Below are 13,882 nucleotides of genomic sequence, written 5' to 3'. Positions count from 1 at the left end.
AAAAGCCTGTGCAGCCCTGGTCCTAAACACAGAAAAATATTTAAGAGTAAAAATTCCGAATGACTCCTGTATAGTCAGACAACTCAGCATGAATATCTGCATGAATATCGGACATTGTAGACAAATGTCCAAGAAGTAACCCAACTAGTGAGAATAATGAGAGCATATAGTAAAACGAAATAGGCTTGTCATACCAGTATCAGTCATGCTGACAATTATAGTTCAGGTAATTTATATATGGATAATATTATAACTAGAAAGTAAACTAAATATACTATATATTCTGAAGAAAGTTTGCTACACATGTATATGTGTAAGACAAAAAAACAAGGTATCTACGTGACATCTTTAAACATGCCAACTTTAAATATATAAATATAACTTAGTATGTCAAGTCAAATATTATACTTTACAAAAAAAAAAAAAAATAACTTGGCTGACTTTGGATTCCAGGTTGTAAATGACTTAACTCCATTTTAATCGTTTAGTCTAGTGGATTTCCATCTATGAAAACAGCTGGAAAGCCACAGGTCGAACACTACAGTTTTAGTAAAAGCAGCAAAACTAGAACTACTACTACAAAAAAAAAAAATCAAAAAAAAAAAAATCAATTACAGAAAACAACAATAAAAAAATTATAATTTTAACTTACTTTTAGTTCCTACAGATGTGCAATGTACACTGGTGTTGCTCCACAAGCTAATACCTGACAATACGCTGGATATTGCAGAAGAACTGAGCAGCTAAGCCTGCAGATCTGGTTTTTCTTGAAGGATAATTAAATATAAGTATGTTTACTTAAAGACTTGGAAGCATGGGAAACATAGACACAAGGCCTATATTTAATAATCAAATGATGAGGGAAATTGTAAAGACAATCTCTTTGTAAAATACTCAAAGTGGTAACAGCAGAGCAAAAGGTTACAGCAAAATATGTGTGTGTGTTTTTTAACTCATTTTATTACATTTACAGCATAAAAATGGTTTTCAGGTGTATATGAGTGATAAGGTGGCACGTATATTGGCACAAGGCCCTTTCTTGTGCCACATCCCCCATTCCTCCCTCTAGCTCACCTTTGGCCTGACATCTTTATTATAACTGAGACATTTATAAAATATGAAAACAAAAAACATAATCCAAATCACCCAACTTCCCTAAAATTCATATAAAAAAAAATACAAATAAACATAGTATGTGTCCCTGAGGCCAAAAATGTCTTAACTATGAAAGTATAAAAATATTTATCCCATACAGTGAACAGCTTACAGGTAAAAAAAACACTATTGTAATGCCAAATTTTTTTAATAAATAGCAAAAAAAAAAAAAAAGACGACTTACATGGCTCCATATAAGGAAACAATAAAAATGTAAGAGTCTGTGTGTTTTCCAAAGTTTTTGATTTTTGTAAAAGGTATTAAAATGTAACAAAAATAGTTGAATTTGATATTGCTGTAATTGAACTGACCTGCAGAATATAAGTAGCATGTCATGTTTTATCCCCATTACTGGAAATTTGTACGTCTGCTTGGATAAACATACTCCTCACAAATGATAGGGGTATGTATAATCCACCAAAAAAAAAAAAAAAAAAGTAGCGCAATCTCAGCTTACAGTTATTAAAATGTCACACGTACACATGTCGAGCACATACCTTCACAACAGTTTTTCGATTGCATAAACTTTGGGATAAAAAATTTTTGTAGTTGGGATTAACTAAAAAAACAAACAAAAAATTGCCTGATTTGGCTTCTACAGCTTGTATATATAGGAAGTACAATATAAACTGTACTACTTTCTTCCTTTAATCCGTCAGGCTTACTGCCAGATGCCCCCTCTCCAGGTTAACTTTCATCTGGTTATAAATCAATTTAAAGAGGATGTCCAGGATAAAAAAAAAAATTAGGCCAGGGAAAGTGAAAAAACCAAACCAAACTGCTCCGCTATTTTCATGCAGTGGAAGTCCCCACACTAGTTAATAACACAATCAGGAATGTGATAGCATGAACTGCTGCATATTAAAGGGGCTCTATCATTGGGAAAAATCATCACATTCTTGAATAGCCTTTAGAAAGGCTATTCCACACCTACCTTTAGTATTTAAATTGCCTCAGTGGTTTCTGAATAAGTCCGTATTTATTCATATGCTAAGACTGGGTGCACGATGCATCGTGCACCCCCTTTGCTATTGTTTCCTATGGGTGTATACTGCACACGCTGCTGCTGACTTCCTCTCTGCACACACATAGGAGATAATAGCAGGGACGAGTGCTGCTGGGAACTTCCTGTACTGGCTGGAAGCTCATTAGCATATTTAGACTTATTCAGAAACCACTGAGGCAATCTACATACTGAAGGTAGGTGTGGAATAGACTTTCTAAAGGCTATGCAAGCATGTGATTAGTTAGCCCCTTTAAGTTGAAATTTTAAACTAATGATATAAGTGGAAGTTACACTTTAATGCTACATGCACACAACCATGTGTTTTGTCTGTGTGCTATCCATGTCTTTAACCCCTTCTCACCAGTGCCATTTTTAGGTTTTAGTTTTTAACTCCTGCTTTCCAAGCCCCATAACTTTTATTTTTCCATTCACAGAACCATATGAGAACTTGATGTTTGCAGAACAAATTATTCTTCATAATGGGACCATTTATTATTTTGTACAATGTGTGTGATTTTAACCCACTGTACAGGACTAGCTGCTCTGAAAATTTTAGTATTTAATAATTTTAAGTATTTAGTAATTTTAGCAGTGAAGAACTGTAGGAGGAGGGATCATGTGTAAAGAAGGGGGCAATGAGAACCAAGGAAGGCTGATGACACAAGCGCTGCTCAAGGAACACCAAGAAGGCTTCTGATATTCCGTGTAGGGGAATTAGCATATCAAGAAAAACAGGCTAGTTCAAAAATGGCAGCGCCGATCAATGAATAAAAGGTATGCCTGGAATAGCCTTTCTAAAGACTATGCAAAGATATGCTTATTGAAAAGCTGTTTTCCTCCTCCTTATCTTCAATCTGACTGTTGTATTCAGCCTTATACATACGACTCTATTTAAGTATTGGTTGAGTAGGATTCTCTTGTGGGCTAGTTAATTGATTAATTTTCTCATTCTGTGCACTCTTAGCCATTTATCTACAGCCTAGCAGCATTTAAAAGCAAGGAATAGCAAGGAGTGTAACAGAAAATATTTGAGTAAGCCCAGACACAAAACTCAGGTTCTATTCCTGTCTATTCTGCAGTCCAGGCTCAGTCATTGAAATGTATAGGTCCATGGTGAGCATTGATGGCACACAGATACCATATAGCCTTATTTGTGGCCTAACCATGCCTGTCACAGACATTTAGATAAATAATTACCACCTGATCTACACAAGATTCATGTTTGCTTTCTTGTCACACTGATAGGATACTGCACTGAATGGGAGAAAAGCAAAGGTTACGAGAAATTGCAGGGCACTTAATTCTATTTGCTCCTGACGCAGGAAACCAGTGATGTCTATGAGACAATAATTCCCTTCAATGGGCTAAATGTGATTATGCATGCGTAATGCTATAACAATAGAACATGTACACAAGGATACATGTTTTTAACAGATGAACATGGAAATTTTCTTGTAAATGAAGAAGATTGAGCTCAATCTCTACTCATCTCTTCCGGCACAAATAGATTGTCACATATCACTTTTAGAGGAAGTTTCTTCTCCTACTCCAGTAGTTCCTAAACTTTATGAAAGAAAGAACCTCCACTAATGTACTTAGTCCAATATGAAAGAAAAAGTCAGCTATATTTGGCACTTACTATGCTTTTTCAGTTATATACTATCTCTTTTCTGTTTATTTATTTCTTCACACATGCTTAATACACACAAAGCTTTACCACTTCCATGTTGTACCTCAAACATAGCACCATTAGGCTGAGCTCATACAGGGTTTTTTGGACCGGATTTTGACGTGGAGGCCACCTCAGAATCTGGTACAAAAAAACGGCTGAGGGAGCCTTCACACTGAGTTTACGCTCCGCTCATTCTGAACGTAAACTCGTTCAGAGTGAGCGCGTAAAAACCAGATCCCATTGACTTGAATGGGTGCTGGCATACGCGCGCTACCCATTGAAATCAATGCGAGGCTTTTTTTTACCTATTGCTTTTAATGTGATACATGTGTATGCCGCCACCCATTGAAGTCAATGGGATCGTTTTTTTACGCCGCACACTCTGACCAAGTTTACGTTCAGAATGAGCAGAGCGTAACTCCGCTTGAAGGCTCCCTAACACCAGCATCCAGTCACGGCATTCCACTCTGAATTAAGCCCAAATGAATGGGGGGACGGTGATGGCTTCCCAGCGGTCAGTTTTGAATGGGTTTTTAAAGCAAACCACCGGTGACCGTATACAGCCTCTCCGCTGAGAAATAGGTTTTTTGGTTTTTTTTGCACGAACAAAAAGTCGAACATGCAGGACTTTGTGTCTACCCAAAAAAAAAAAAAAAAAAAATGGTTAGCCTGCGGAGAGGCTGCAGGCAGACACTGGTGGGAAACCGTCCTCTATCCACTTTCCCCGGGGAACAGGATGGAAACCCGGCAGGCAGACATGGATGGAAGTGTGAACACCCCCTAATCCGTCTAAAAAGACAAATTCGGGTATCCGCTGTATAACCGCTTGAAATCCTTTTTGTACCAAACAGTTTTTTGTTTTAAGCAGGTTGCAAGCCATCAATGTGTAGGGGCTACAGAAGCACGACCGTAAAACTGAACAGGAATAGGACCTGTCCTGAGTTTTGCGGCCTGGACTGTTGGCCCACACACACAGAATCGTGTAAAGCTGAGTGCCCACGATGCGGAAACGCAGCTTTTTTGTTGCAATTTTTGCTGCAATAGACTTGAAAAAGAATGGAAAATATAAAAAGATGTTCTTAAACCTTTCCCTTCTGTTAAATCCACTCCAGACATTGGCTAAAAAACCCCGCAGGAAAATTGGCAAAAAAAACGCAGTGTTTTCGTAATGTGGGGCTTACCCTAGTAAACGGTTGTGAATGGGTCAGTGTGCTATCCAGGAAAAACCCGGATAGCAGGTGGTCCTATCAGTAACTGACAACCCCTCCTCTATGACTGTGAATACCGCTTCTTTGACTTCTCAGTAGAGGAATAGCAGAGGTTTTGTATGGATAAATGACAGGAATGGGGTTTAAAGCTCACATGGCTGAGGGTCTTGACTGCTGGGACCCCAGCAATCAGGGAAAAAGAGGACTGCCGAAACTGTAATCTCCAGAAGCCTCATAGAAATGAATGGAGTACCAGTCATGTAACCACACTGGTGAGAGAAAGCAAGGAGATTTCTAGTCGCCTCTTTCCTAACCAATGAGAGACCCAGTGGTTGAAACCCCAGCAATGCTGAAGCTTATTCCCTATCCACATGAAAAGGGATAAGTATCTGTCATGGGACCGTCCCTTTTTTTAGGGTTGATGACACGTGGCGTTTTAGTTGCGTTTTTTTGGTGTAGATTATAGCTTTTTTGATCCAAGGCATGGGTGGCATCAGATGGAAAGAAAAGTATAAGTCCTTTCTTTATATTTTCCATTCCTTTTGAATCCACTCTTGGCAAAAATCTGCAGCACAGTGCAAAATCTGAAAAAAAAAAAAAAAAGCAACAAAAACTTACTGGGTATATTCAGACTAAAACCTTGACAACAAGACAACAATGAGAGGCAGTAATGGGCACTTCTGTATTTAGTGAGTTGAAAAAAAATTCTCTATCTTGCCATGGTTTAAGTGCCAGCAACTGAAACGGCACCCAGCAGCTCTACTGTACATGTTGGATTTTTATATGTATTTCATACTGTACGAACGTACCTTATACCTCGGTGACTTCTATTTTATTCTTATTTACATTACATACTGCCATTTATATATAAAAATGTATTAGTATATAGATTTTTTATTTTTACTGCAGGTATGGATTGTTTTATTATGCTGGGTTCACTCCAGCGTTCAGGTTTCCGTGGGGTGAGTCCACTTAGGGACACTCTAGAATGGAAACTTAATACACTTAAAAAAAGCAGTTATCCCTTGTAGCACTGGTGTGAACCCAGTCTTACAGGCCAATTTGGGACACTAAACCCCAGTTCATAAGGACCTGTGGGTGGTTTGGGGTTCCAAATCGCCCTAACAGATTCCCTTTAAACACATTTTTTTATTTGCATGCCTTAAAGGAGATGAATTCTATAAGAAAATGTATCACAAATTTTACATTTTGGCGAAACCTGTAGCAAAAACCTTAAATGTCATATCTGGAACCTCATGCCATACAGTAAAAATTCTACTGATAAGTTACAGAGAAAAAATCCCCCCATAATCATCTTTCTCCAAAAGCTTGTTCTATATAAATCTAGGGGTTACTAAAAGCTTACTGAACAGACTGGCTGAATACTACAGTCCTATGAAAAAGTTTGGGCACCCCTATTAATCTTAATCATTTTTAGTTCTAAATATTTTGGTGTTTGCAACAGCCATTTCAGTTTGATATATCTAATAACTGATGGACACAGTAATATTTCAGGATTGAAATGAGGTTTATTGTACTAACAGAAAATGTGCAATATGCATTAAACCAAAATTTGACCGGTGCAAAAGTATGGGCACCCTTATCATTTTATTGATTTGAATTCCCCTAACTACTTTTTACTGACTTACTGAAGCACAAAATTGGTTTTGTAACCTCAGTGAGCTTTGAACTTCATAGCCAGATGTATCCAATCATAAGAAAAGGTATTTAAGGTGGCCAATTGCAAGTTGATCTCCTATTTGAATCTCCTCTGAAGAGTGGCATCATGGGCTACTCAAAACAACTCTCAAATGATCTGAAAACAAAGATTGTTCAACATAGTTGTTCAGGGGAAGGATACAAAAAGTTGTCTCAGAGATTTAACCTGTCAGTTTCCACTGTGAGGAACATAGTAAGGAAATGGAAGACCACAGGGACAGTTCTTGTTAAGCCCAGAAGTGGCAGGCCAAGAAAAATATCATAAAGACAGAGAAGAAGAATGGTGAGAACAGTCAAGGACAATCCACAGACCACCTCCAAAGAGCTGCAGCATCATCTTGCTGCAGATGGTGTCACTGTGCATCGGTCAACTATACAGCGCACTTTGCACAAATAGAAGCTGTATGGGAGAGTGATGAGAAAGAAGCCGTTTCTGCACGTACGCCACAAATAGAGTTGCCTGAGGTATGAAAAAGCACATTTGGACAAGGCAGCTTCATTTTGGAAACAAAAATTGAGTTGTTTGGTTATAAAAAAAGGCGTTATGCATGGCGTCCAAAAAGAAACAGCATTCCAAGAAAAACACATGCTACCCACTGTAAAATTTGGTGGAGGTTCCATCATGCTTTGGGGCTGTGTGGCCAATGCCGGCATCGGGAATCTTGTTAAAGTTGAGAGTCGCATGGATTCCACTCAGTATCAGCAGATTCTTGAGAATAATGTTCAAGAATCAGTGACGAAGTTGAAGTTACGCCGGGGATGGATATTTCAGCAAGACAATGATCCAAAACACCGCTCCAAATCCTCAGGCATTCATGCAGAGGTACAATTACAATGTTCTGGAATGGCCATCCCAGTCCCCAGACCTGGATATCATTGAACATCTGTGGGATGATTTGAAGCGGGCTGTCCATGCTCGGCGACCATCTAACTTAACTGAACTTGAATTGTTTGTCCAAAATACCTTTATCCAGGAACTGATTAAAAGCTACAGGAAGCGACTAGAGGCTGTTATCTTTGCAAAAGGAGGATCTACTAAATATTAATGTCACTTTTCTGTTGAGGTGCCCATACTTTTGCACCGGTCAAATTTTGGTTTAATGCATATTGCACATTTTCTGTTAGTACAATAAACCTCATTTCAATCCTGAAATATTACTGTGTCCATCAGTTATTAGATATATCAAACTGAAATGGCTGCTGCAAACACCAAAATATTTAGAACTAAAAATGATTAAGATTAATAGGGGTGCCCAAACTTTTTCATAGGACTGTATTTCTACAAGAAGCGGCATTTTTTTCTGTATGATAGAAATATACAAGTTCTTCTTGCTTAGAACAGATCCTGTTTGTCTCGGGTTGTTTATACATTAAAACCTGCTTATGCAAGAGAACACTTTGCTCCATACTCTTAAAAGAACTGCTGTTATTGAGGAGGTGATGAAACAAAGTTTTTCAGCAGATATGTTGAAGACTAAATAACTACATGTAGAGTCAGCATTGGCATAATCTGTGCCAACTTTATCAAAGGTTGCACAGTGTTTGATAAATTTGATGCATCCATATGTCTAACACTTTAGTCCTGATATATTATTCCACTTTCTATGCCACCGCCATACAAAATGAGACTGCAACAATTTTTGCACAGTTGATACATCTGGAGTACAGGTAACTATACTTAGTGGCGAAAAGTCATGGGAAGATACCGGATGCGCATTTAATAGTGGGTCCCATACATGCTCTATGGGGTTGAGGTACGGCTAGCAGGCAGGCCAATTGAGGGTCGTGAGGTCACTAGTGTGTTCATTAAGCCAGTCCCGTGCCACCAACGAGCGATGACATGTTGCATTGTCCTGTTGGTACACAGCATCCCCATCAGGGAACTCCAACACCAGAAAGGGTTGCAGATGGTCTGCTATAAGTTGCACGTATCAAGCACCGGTCATTGATCCCTGCACCTGGACAATGGGGCTCAGTTGCGACCATGTGACTACAGCCCAGACCATGATGGAGCCTCCTCCCGCCTGGACACGTCCCTGTTGGCATGCAGGATCCATGGCTTCATAGGGCATACACCACACTCTCAAGTGCCCATTGGCTCTGTACAACTAGAGTTGTGATTCATCAGACCATTCCACATGCCGCCACTGTTCCATGATCCAATGACGATGGTCGTGGGTCCATGCCAGTCTTCGAGCTCTATGTTGCGGCGTCACCAAAGGCACACGGGTCGGGCATCGACTGTTGAAGCTTATGCGGTGCAGTTCTCGGTGTACAGTCCTGGTGCCCCTCATTAAAATTGGCGTCAATTTGACACACAGTACACGGTCTAGAGCCGTGTACAACTCTGCGAAGGTGACGTGATGTCTGTTCATCAAACACTCGTGGTCGACCAGTTTACGTGGCTGCCAATGTTGTCTCTGCAATATTGCAGGTCCACCTGAGACACTGTTGACCTCGGAAACCCAAATTTCCAGGTAATCTCCCAAATGCTATGCCCCATGTGTCTTGCATGCCCCATGTTCAAAGTCACTTGACTCGCGACATGCTGCCATGTTCACGAGACTCCTGTCGGCATCAGACTGCTCAGATATCCTGTTGACACTAGCGCCATAGGCCGCATTGCGTCCCACTGTTTGAATGTTATATCCGACACAACTGGCACTGGGACACGCCTTCTCGTGACTTTTGGCCATTGACTGTAGATAGGCTAACCATGCCCACTATTGCAACCATTTTTTAAAAGTAGAGTCAGTGGTGTAAAAATCCAAAATATTGCAAAATCTTTACGTCTGCTCATCTCTCATTGCCCTCTGTTCACCTAATACATGCTTACTTCCTGTAGACTCTCGTGCCTCACAACAGTAATCTGTTGATTACGAGGTTGGATTATAAATGGGTACAAATGGGCAATTGATCTGCCCATGGGGGCATGGTTTTTTAAGCGGTCTGGCATAAAAGAATAGCCAGAAATTATAATTCGAGGTAAAATGTCCAGTTAATCACAATTTTGATTTGGGTCATAATCACCCAGCCTTACAACAAGCTGGCAGCGGGCAACGGTGGGGACACCCTCATCGCATTTTCAGCGATGGGGCCCGCCCCCATCACTGCCAGAGAACTAATTTACATACCGGTAAAAACCGATATTTCTAAGGAACGGCGTAGTGGAGATCCCATCTAAAGGTAAGAGACGAATCTAAAGGTAAGAGACGAACAGCCTTTCTAAAGGCTATTCCGACGTGTTATCCACAGAAAAAAGATTTTTAATGGTAGAATCCCTTTAAGCCTGCAGCATGCGGCAGTTCTGTTCCTGGTTCAGATCATCAGTGTCTGAACAGGGAGCAGAACTGCTGCACGACGGTTCTGCACTTTAATAGATTACAGCATCTGTTAACCTTTGTCACCAACAGCAGTCCCATTGTTATCATACTGTCATGGCAGATATTGGCACTTTAAATATAGCACCAGATCTCTGCTATTATACACAGTGGAGGCTGTGATAATGCCAATGATTACAGTCTTCTCTGATCACAGGCATCTAGTATATCTGAGACCCCTAGTCCCACAAGAAAGAAACAACAGTGGAAGCTGCAAAACAGTGTACATACATGACATAGAACATAAAGGACACAACCCAGAGGCACAAAAGACAAACCCTTAAAGCAGTAGCACTCTGGGATGCGGCATACTGATAATGTGGCCCACAAGGGACTTGCGATGTATTGGAGGAGCCGGTGTTTTCCCACGGGACTTTTGTGATTGTTTCTAAAGATCTGATGGTTTATTGCTATTTGATATTCTACAATATTATATATTTCTACTGTTTCCATATATAGCAGTGACATACATAAGACTATCATGTATGATACTAGTGATAGGTGCACAGAGGAAGCCAAGTGTGCTATTATATGGTGGTGTCCATGACGCCTTGGTGATATGTGACATATCACTGCCATATATTTGTGGTAAGACTACCATATGTGATACCACTGAGGTGTACAGAGCAAGACACTCTAGTGACAAAGGAAGGCAATGCCCAATATCAGCCAGCTATGATAAGTGAACACAGAAGTCACGTGTCCCAGTCAGCTGACTACCCCCCTTCCCCCCCACCCATAATGTATTTGACCATTCACAATGCTATCTCTGAGTACCAAACATAAGCGCACCGCTGCGCTCTTACCCCTGTCAGGCGGCCTGTGCTGTATGCTGCCCGGCGCCGCCTCATGTTCTCCCAGCAGCGGGCTCCTGTCCTCCTCCTCACTGTCACTACTCCACGTCCTCATGGTGCAGAGGAGCCAGCAGCTCTGTGTACTTCCACAGCTCAGCCCTTAGCCGGGTCCCGTGCTCGGAAGCCCCATGTCTGAGTCAGCAGCCTGTACACACCGGAGACTCCTCCTTGTGTCTGCTGATCCCTCCTTCCGGGTGACTTCCTCAGCAGCGCGGAGAGCTCGTTAGTGTTTCCCTATCCTGAGGAGACCTGAGCAGGAGCTGCTCGTGTGACACTGGGGATACGGGTCGTATCCTCCTCCGGCATCCGCACGTTACACATCAGCGCGGGCTGCTCGTCACTCCACACACTGCATTGTAACTAATAGTAACTGCAGAACACGTAGGCCCTCTAGAGGAACTAAGCTGTAAGAACAGCTAAAAAGTATCAGACTTTGCACCTTACTAAGGATGCGTTCATACACTGCAGTTATAACGCCGTTAGAACTCCGTTGGAAAACTGCCTGCGGGTTTGGTGCAATTTCTTAAAGGGATTCAATCATTAAAATTATATTTTTTTCTGCCTACCACGTCGGAATAGCCTTAAGAAAGGCTATTCTATCTTTAGATGTCTTCTCTGCACCGCTGTTCGGAAGAAATCCCTGTTTTTGTTGGTATGCAAATGAGTTCTCTCGCAGCACTGGGGGCAGTCCCCAGCACTCAAACAGCACTGGGGACGTCCCTAATGCTGCGAGAGAAATCTCCAGCGCCGCCTCCATCTTCGTCTGGAACGGCTTCTCTTTGTGTTTTCTTCCAGCGCTGGGTTCAAACTGCGCATGTCCGCCAGCCACAAGAAAATGGCTGCTTAAACTTACTGTGTAAGTGGCCATTTTTTTGTGGCCGGCGGGCATGCGCATTCGGGTTTGCCCGGAGCCTAGAAGTTTGAACCCAGCGTCGGAAGAAGACGCGAAGAGAGGCTGTTTCAGACGAAGATAAAGGCAGAGCTGGAGAATTCTCTCACAGCATTAGGGACGCCCCCAGTGCTGTTTGAGCGCTGGGGCCCACCCCTAATGCTGTGAGAGAACTCATTTGCATACTGATGAAAACAAGGATATCTTCCGAACGGCGGCCCGGAGAAGACATCTAAAGGTAGATTCTGCAAGTGAAACATGCCGAATTAACGTTTCACCTATAAAATTAGGGTATGTTCACACAGAGTTTTTTGCAGGTTGATTTGATCCGGAATCCACCTCAAAATCTGTCTGCAAAATGTCTCCCATTCATTTCAATGGGAGTCACTAGCAGTTTTGTTCTGCTAGCGGAAAAAAAATGCGACATGCCCTATCTTCCGCGGCTCAGGACACCCTCCTGCAGAGGCCCTTTCATCTAGGCCTAATCGGGAGCGGGATGCTGATACACTGCATCAGCATCTAGTCACATGAAAAAGCCACATGGCGGAAAAGGTTTCCGCCATGTTATCTTACCCTTAAAGGGGTTGTCCAGGGACTTTTTTTTTACTTACATGTGCTTTTTTTTTATTTTTATGCTGAATCTTGGGGTTTTTCGGGCTATCAACTGGCTTTACTATAGTTTGCCAGTTCCCATAGCACAGGTACTTTACGGTTAGGAGAGGATGCAGGGTGCTGATTCCCATTGTGTGACCTGGGATTAGAACCAGCCTGGAGCACCCAGGTCCATACCCAAAAAGATCACAGCACATGTAAGTAAAATAAAGCTCTCCAACCCCACATGGCCCTATTTATCAAAACTGACTGGCTTTAACTTTGAGACGTTTTAAAGGAGTTATCCAGCTTCCAAAAATGATCTGCAAATACATTCAAACAGTGCTGAATCCTTACTGTTTCCTTGTGAAGCCTTTCCTCGGCTTTATTGTACTTGCTGCTCCTTGTATCACTGTTATGCAGTGACTGTGTGGACAAACTACCTTTCCCATGATTCACCTTCCTGCTCTCACCCTTTGTGTACTCTTCCCTTCACTACACTGCTGTGAAACCACACCCACATCTAAGGTCAGATGCTGCTGTGATGATTATTTGCTGGAGGCACTGCACACAGGGAGCAGCAGAGAGTTTGCAAATGAAACGTGTCCACTGAGGTCAATGACCTGAAAATAAATCAGCTATGCGGTGCTGAATTTACAGAGGACTTTTAATGTCGTCATCAATGTGTGATATTATATGAGCTTTCTATATAAGTCTATAATGTCCAAAATAAATTAAGGAACAATTTGAAAAATGCCAATATAAAGCAGGGATATGGAAGATAATATTTATTAATGTATTTGGGTGCTATGACTGTCTGAAAAACAGAGCATTTGACATATTGAAATTTGTGTTTTGTTTTCCAAATTTCCATAAATTTTCCTATTCTTATATAAATAAATTGAAAAATAGTGATCAATATTTGCCAATAACATGAGGTACCAGATCTCAAAATCACTTGTGTAAGTTAAAACATCAGAAAGTTATTGCCATAAAAGTGACACGTCAGGTTTGAAAAATAAGGCCTGGTCCTTAAGGTACTTTAGGCTGTGTCCGCAAGGGGTTAAATAGCTGATCATTGGAAATGACAGGTTTCTGAGCCCTACTGATTTGATATTAATGAGCTATATATTAGTGTTGGGAAATTCTCTTAGGCTAAAATCCGACGATACGTAGCGCTAAAGCGCTGCGCAAAAAACGGAACAGGAACGTATCGCGGTTCTTCCCATAGCGCTTTAAGCAGAAAGTTCGCAGAGTTTTCCTCCTGTTTCTCCTTGTGGACAAATACGAGTAATGATTTTCTCTAATCATCTTAGTAGTGACAGTCTGTTATCTTGATCAGTTGCCAATGGATCCGACCATGAATGCAGGAACTCTCCCCCGCGCTTTCAGGAACTTTGTCTACTCT

The 13,882-nt window shown here is 41.2% G+C and overlaps 1 protein-coding gene across 1 annotated transcript in view; it reads right to left on the bottom strand.

Annotated features, from left to right (window-relative positions):
* SLC17A5 (solute carrier family 17 member 5) overlaps positions 1-11,291 on the bottom strand; it is a 43,763-nt gene extending 32,472 nt beyond the window's left edge. Inside the window, exon 1 of the mRNA XM_075268355.1 lies at positions 10,947-11,291. Coding sequence (XP_075124456.1) covers positions 10,947-11,049 — 103 coding nt within the window. The 5' untranslated portion in view covers positions 11,050-11,291. The remainder of the gene's footprint in view (positions 1-10,946) is intronic.
* Between the last annotated feature and the right edge of the window lie 2,591 nt (positions 11,292-13,882).

This window comes from Leptodactylus fuscus, chromosome 3, assembly GCF_031893055.1.
Source record: "Leptodactylus fuscus isolate aLepFus1 chromosome 3, aLepFus1.hap2, whole genome shotgun sequence".
Taxonomy (NCBI): Eukaryota; Metazoa; Chordata; class Amphibia; order Anura; family Leptodactylidae; genus Leptodactylus; species Leptodactylus fuscus.
This window is presented reverse-complemented; position numbering and strand designations above follow the sequence as displayed.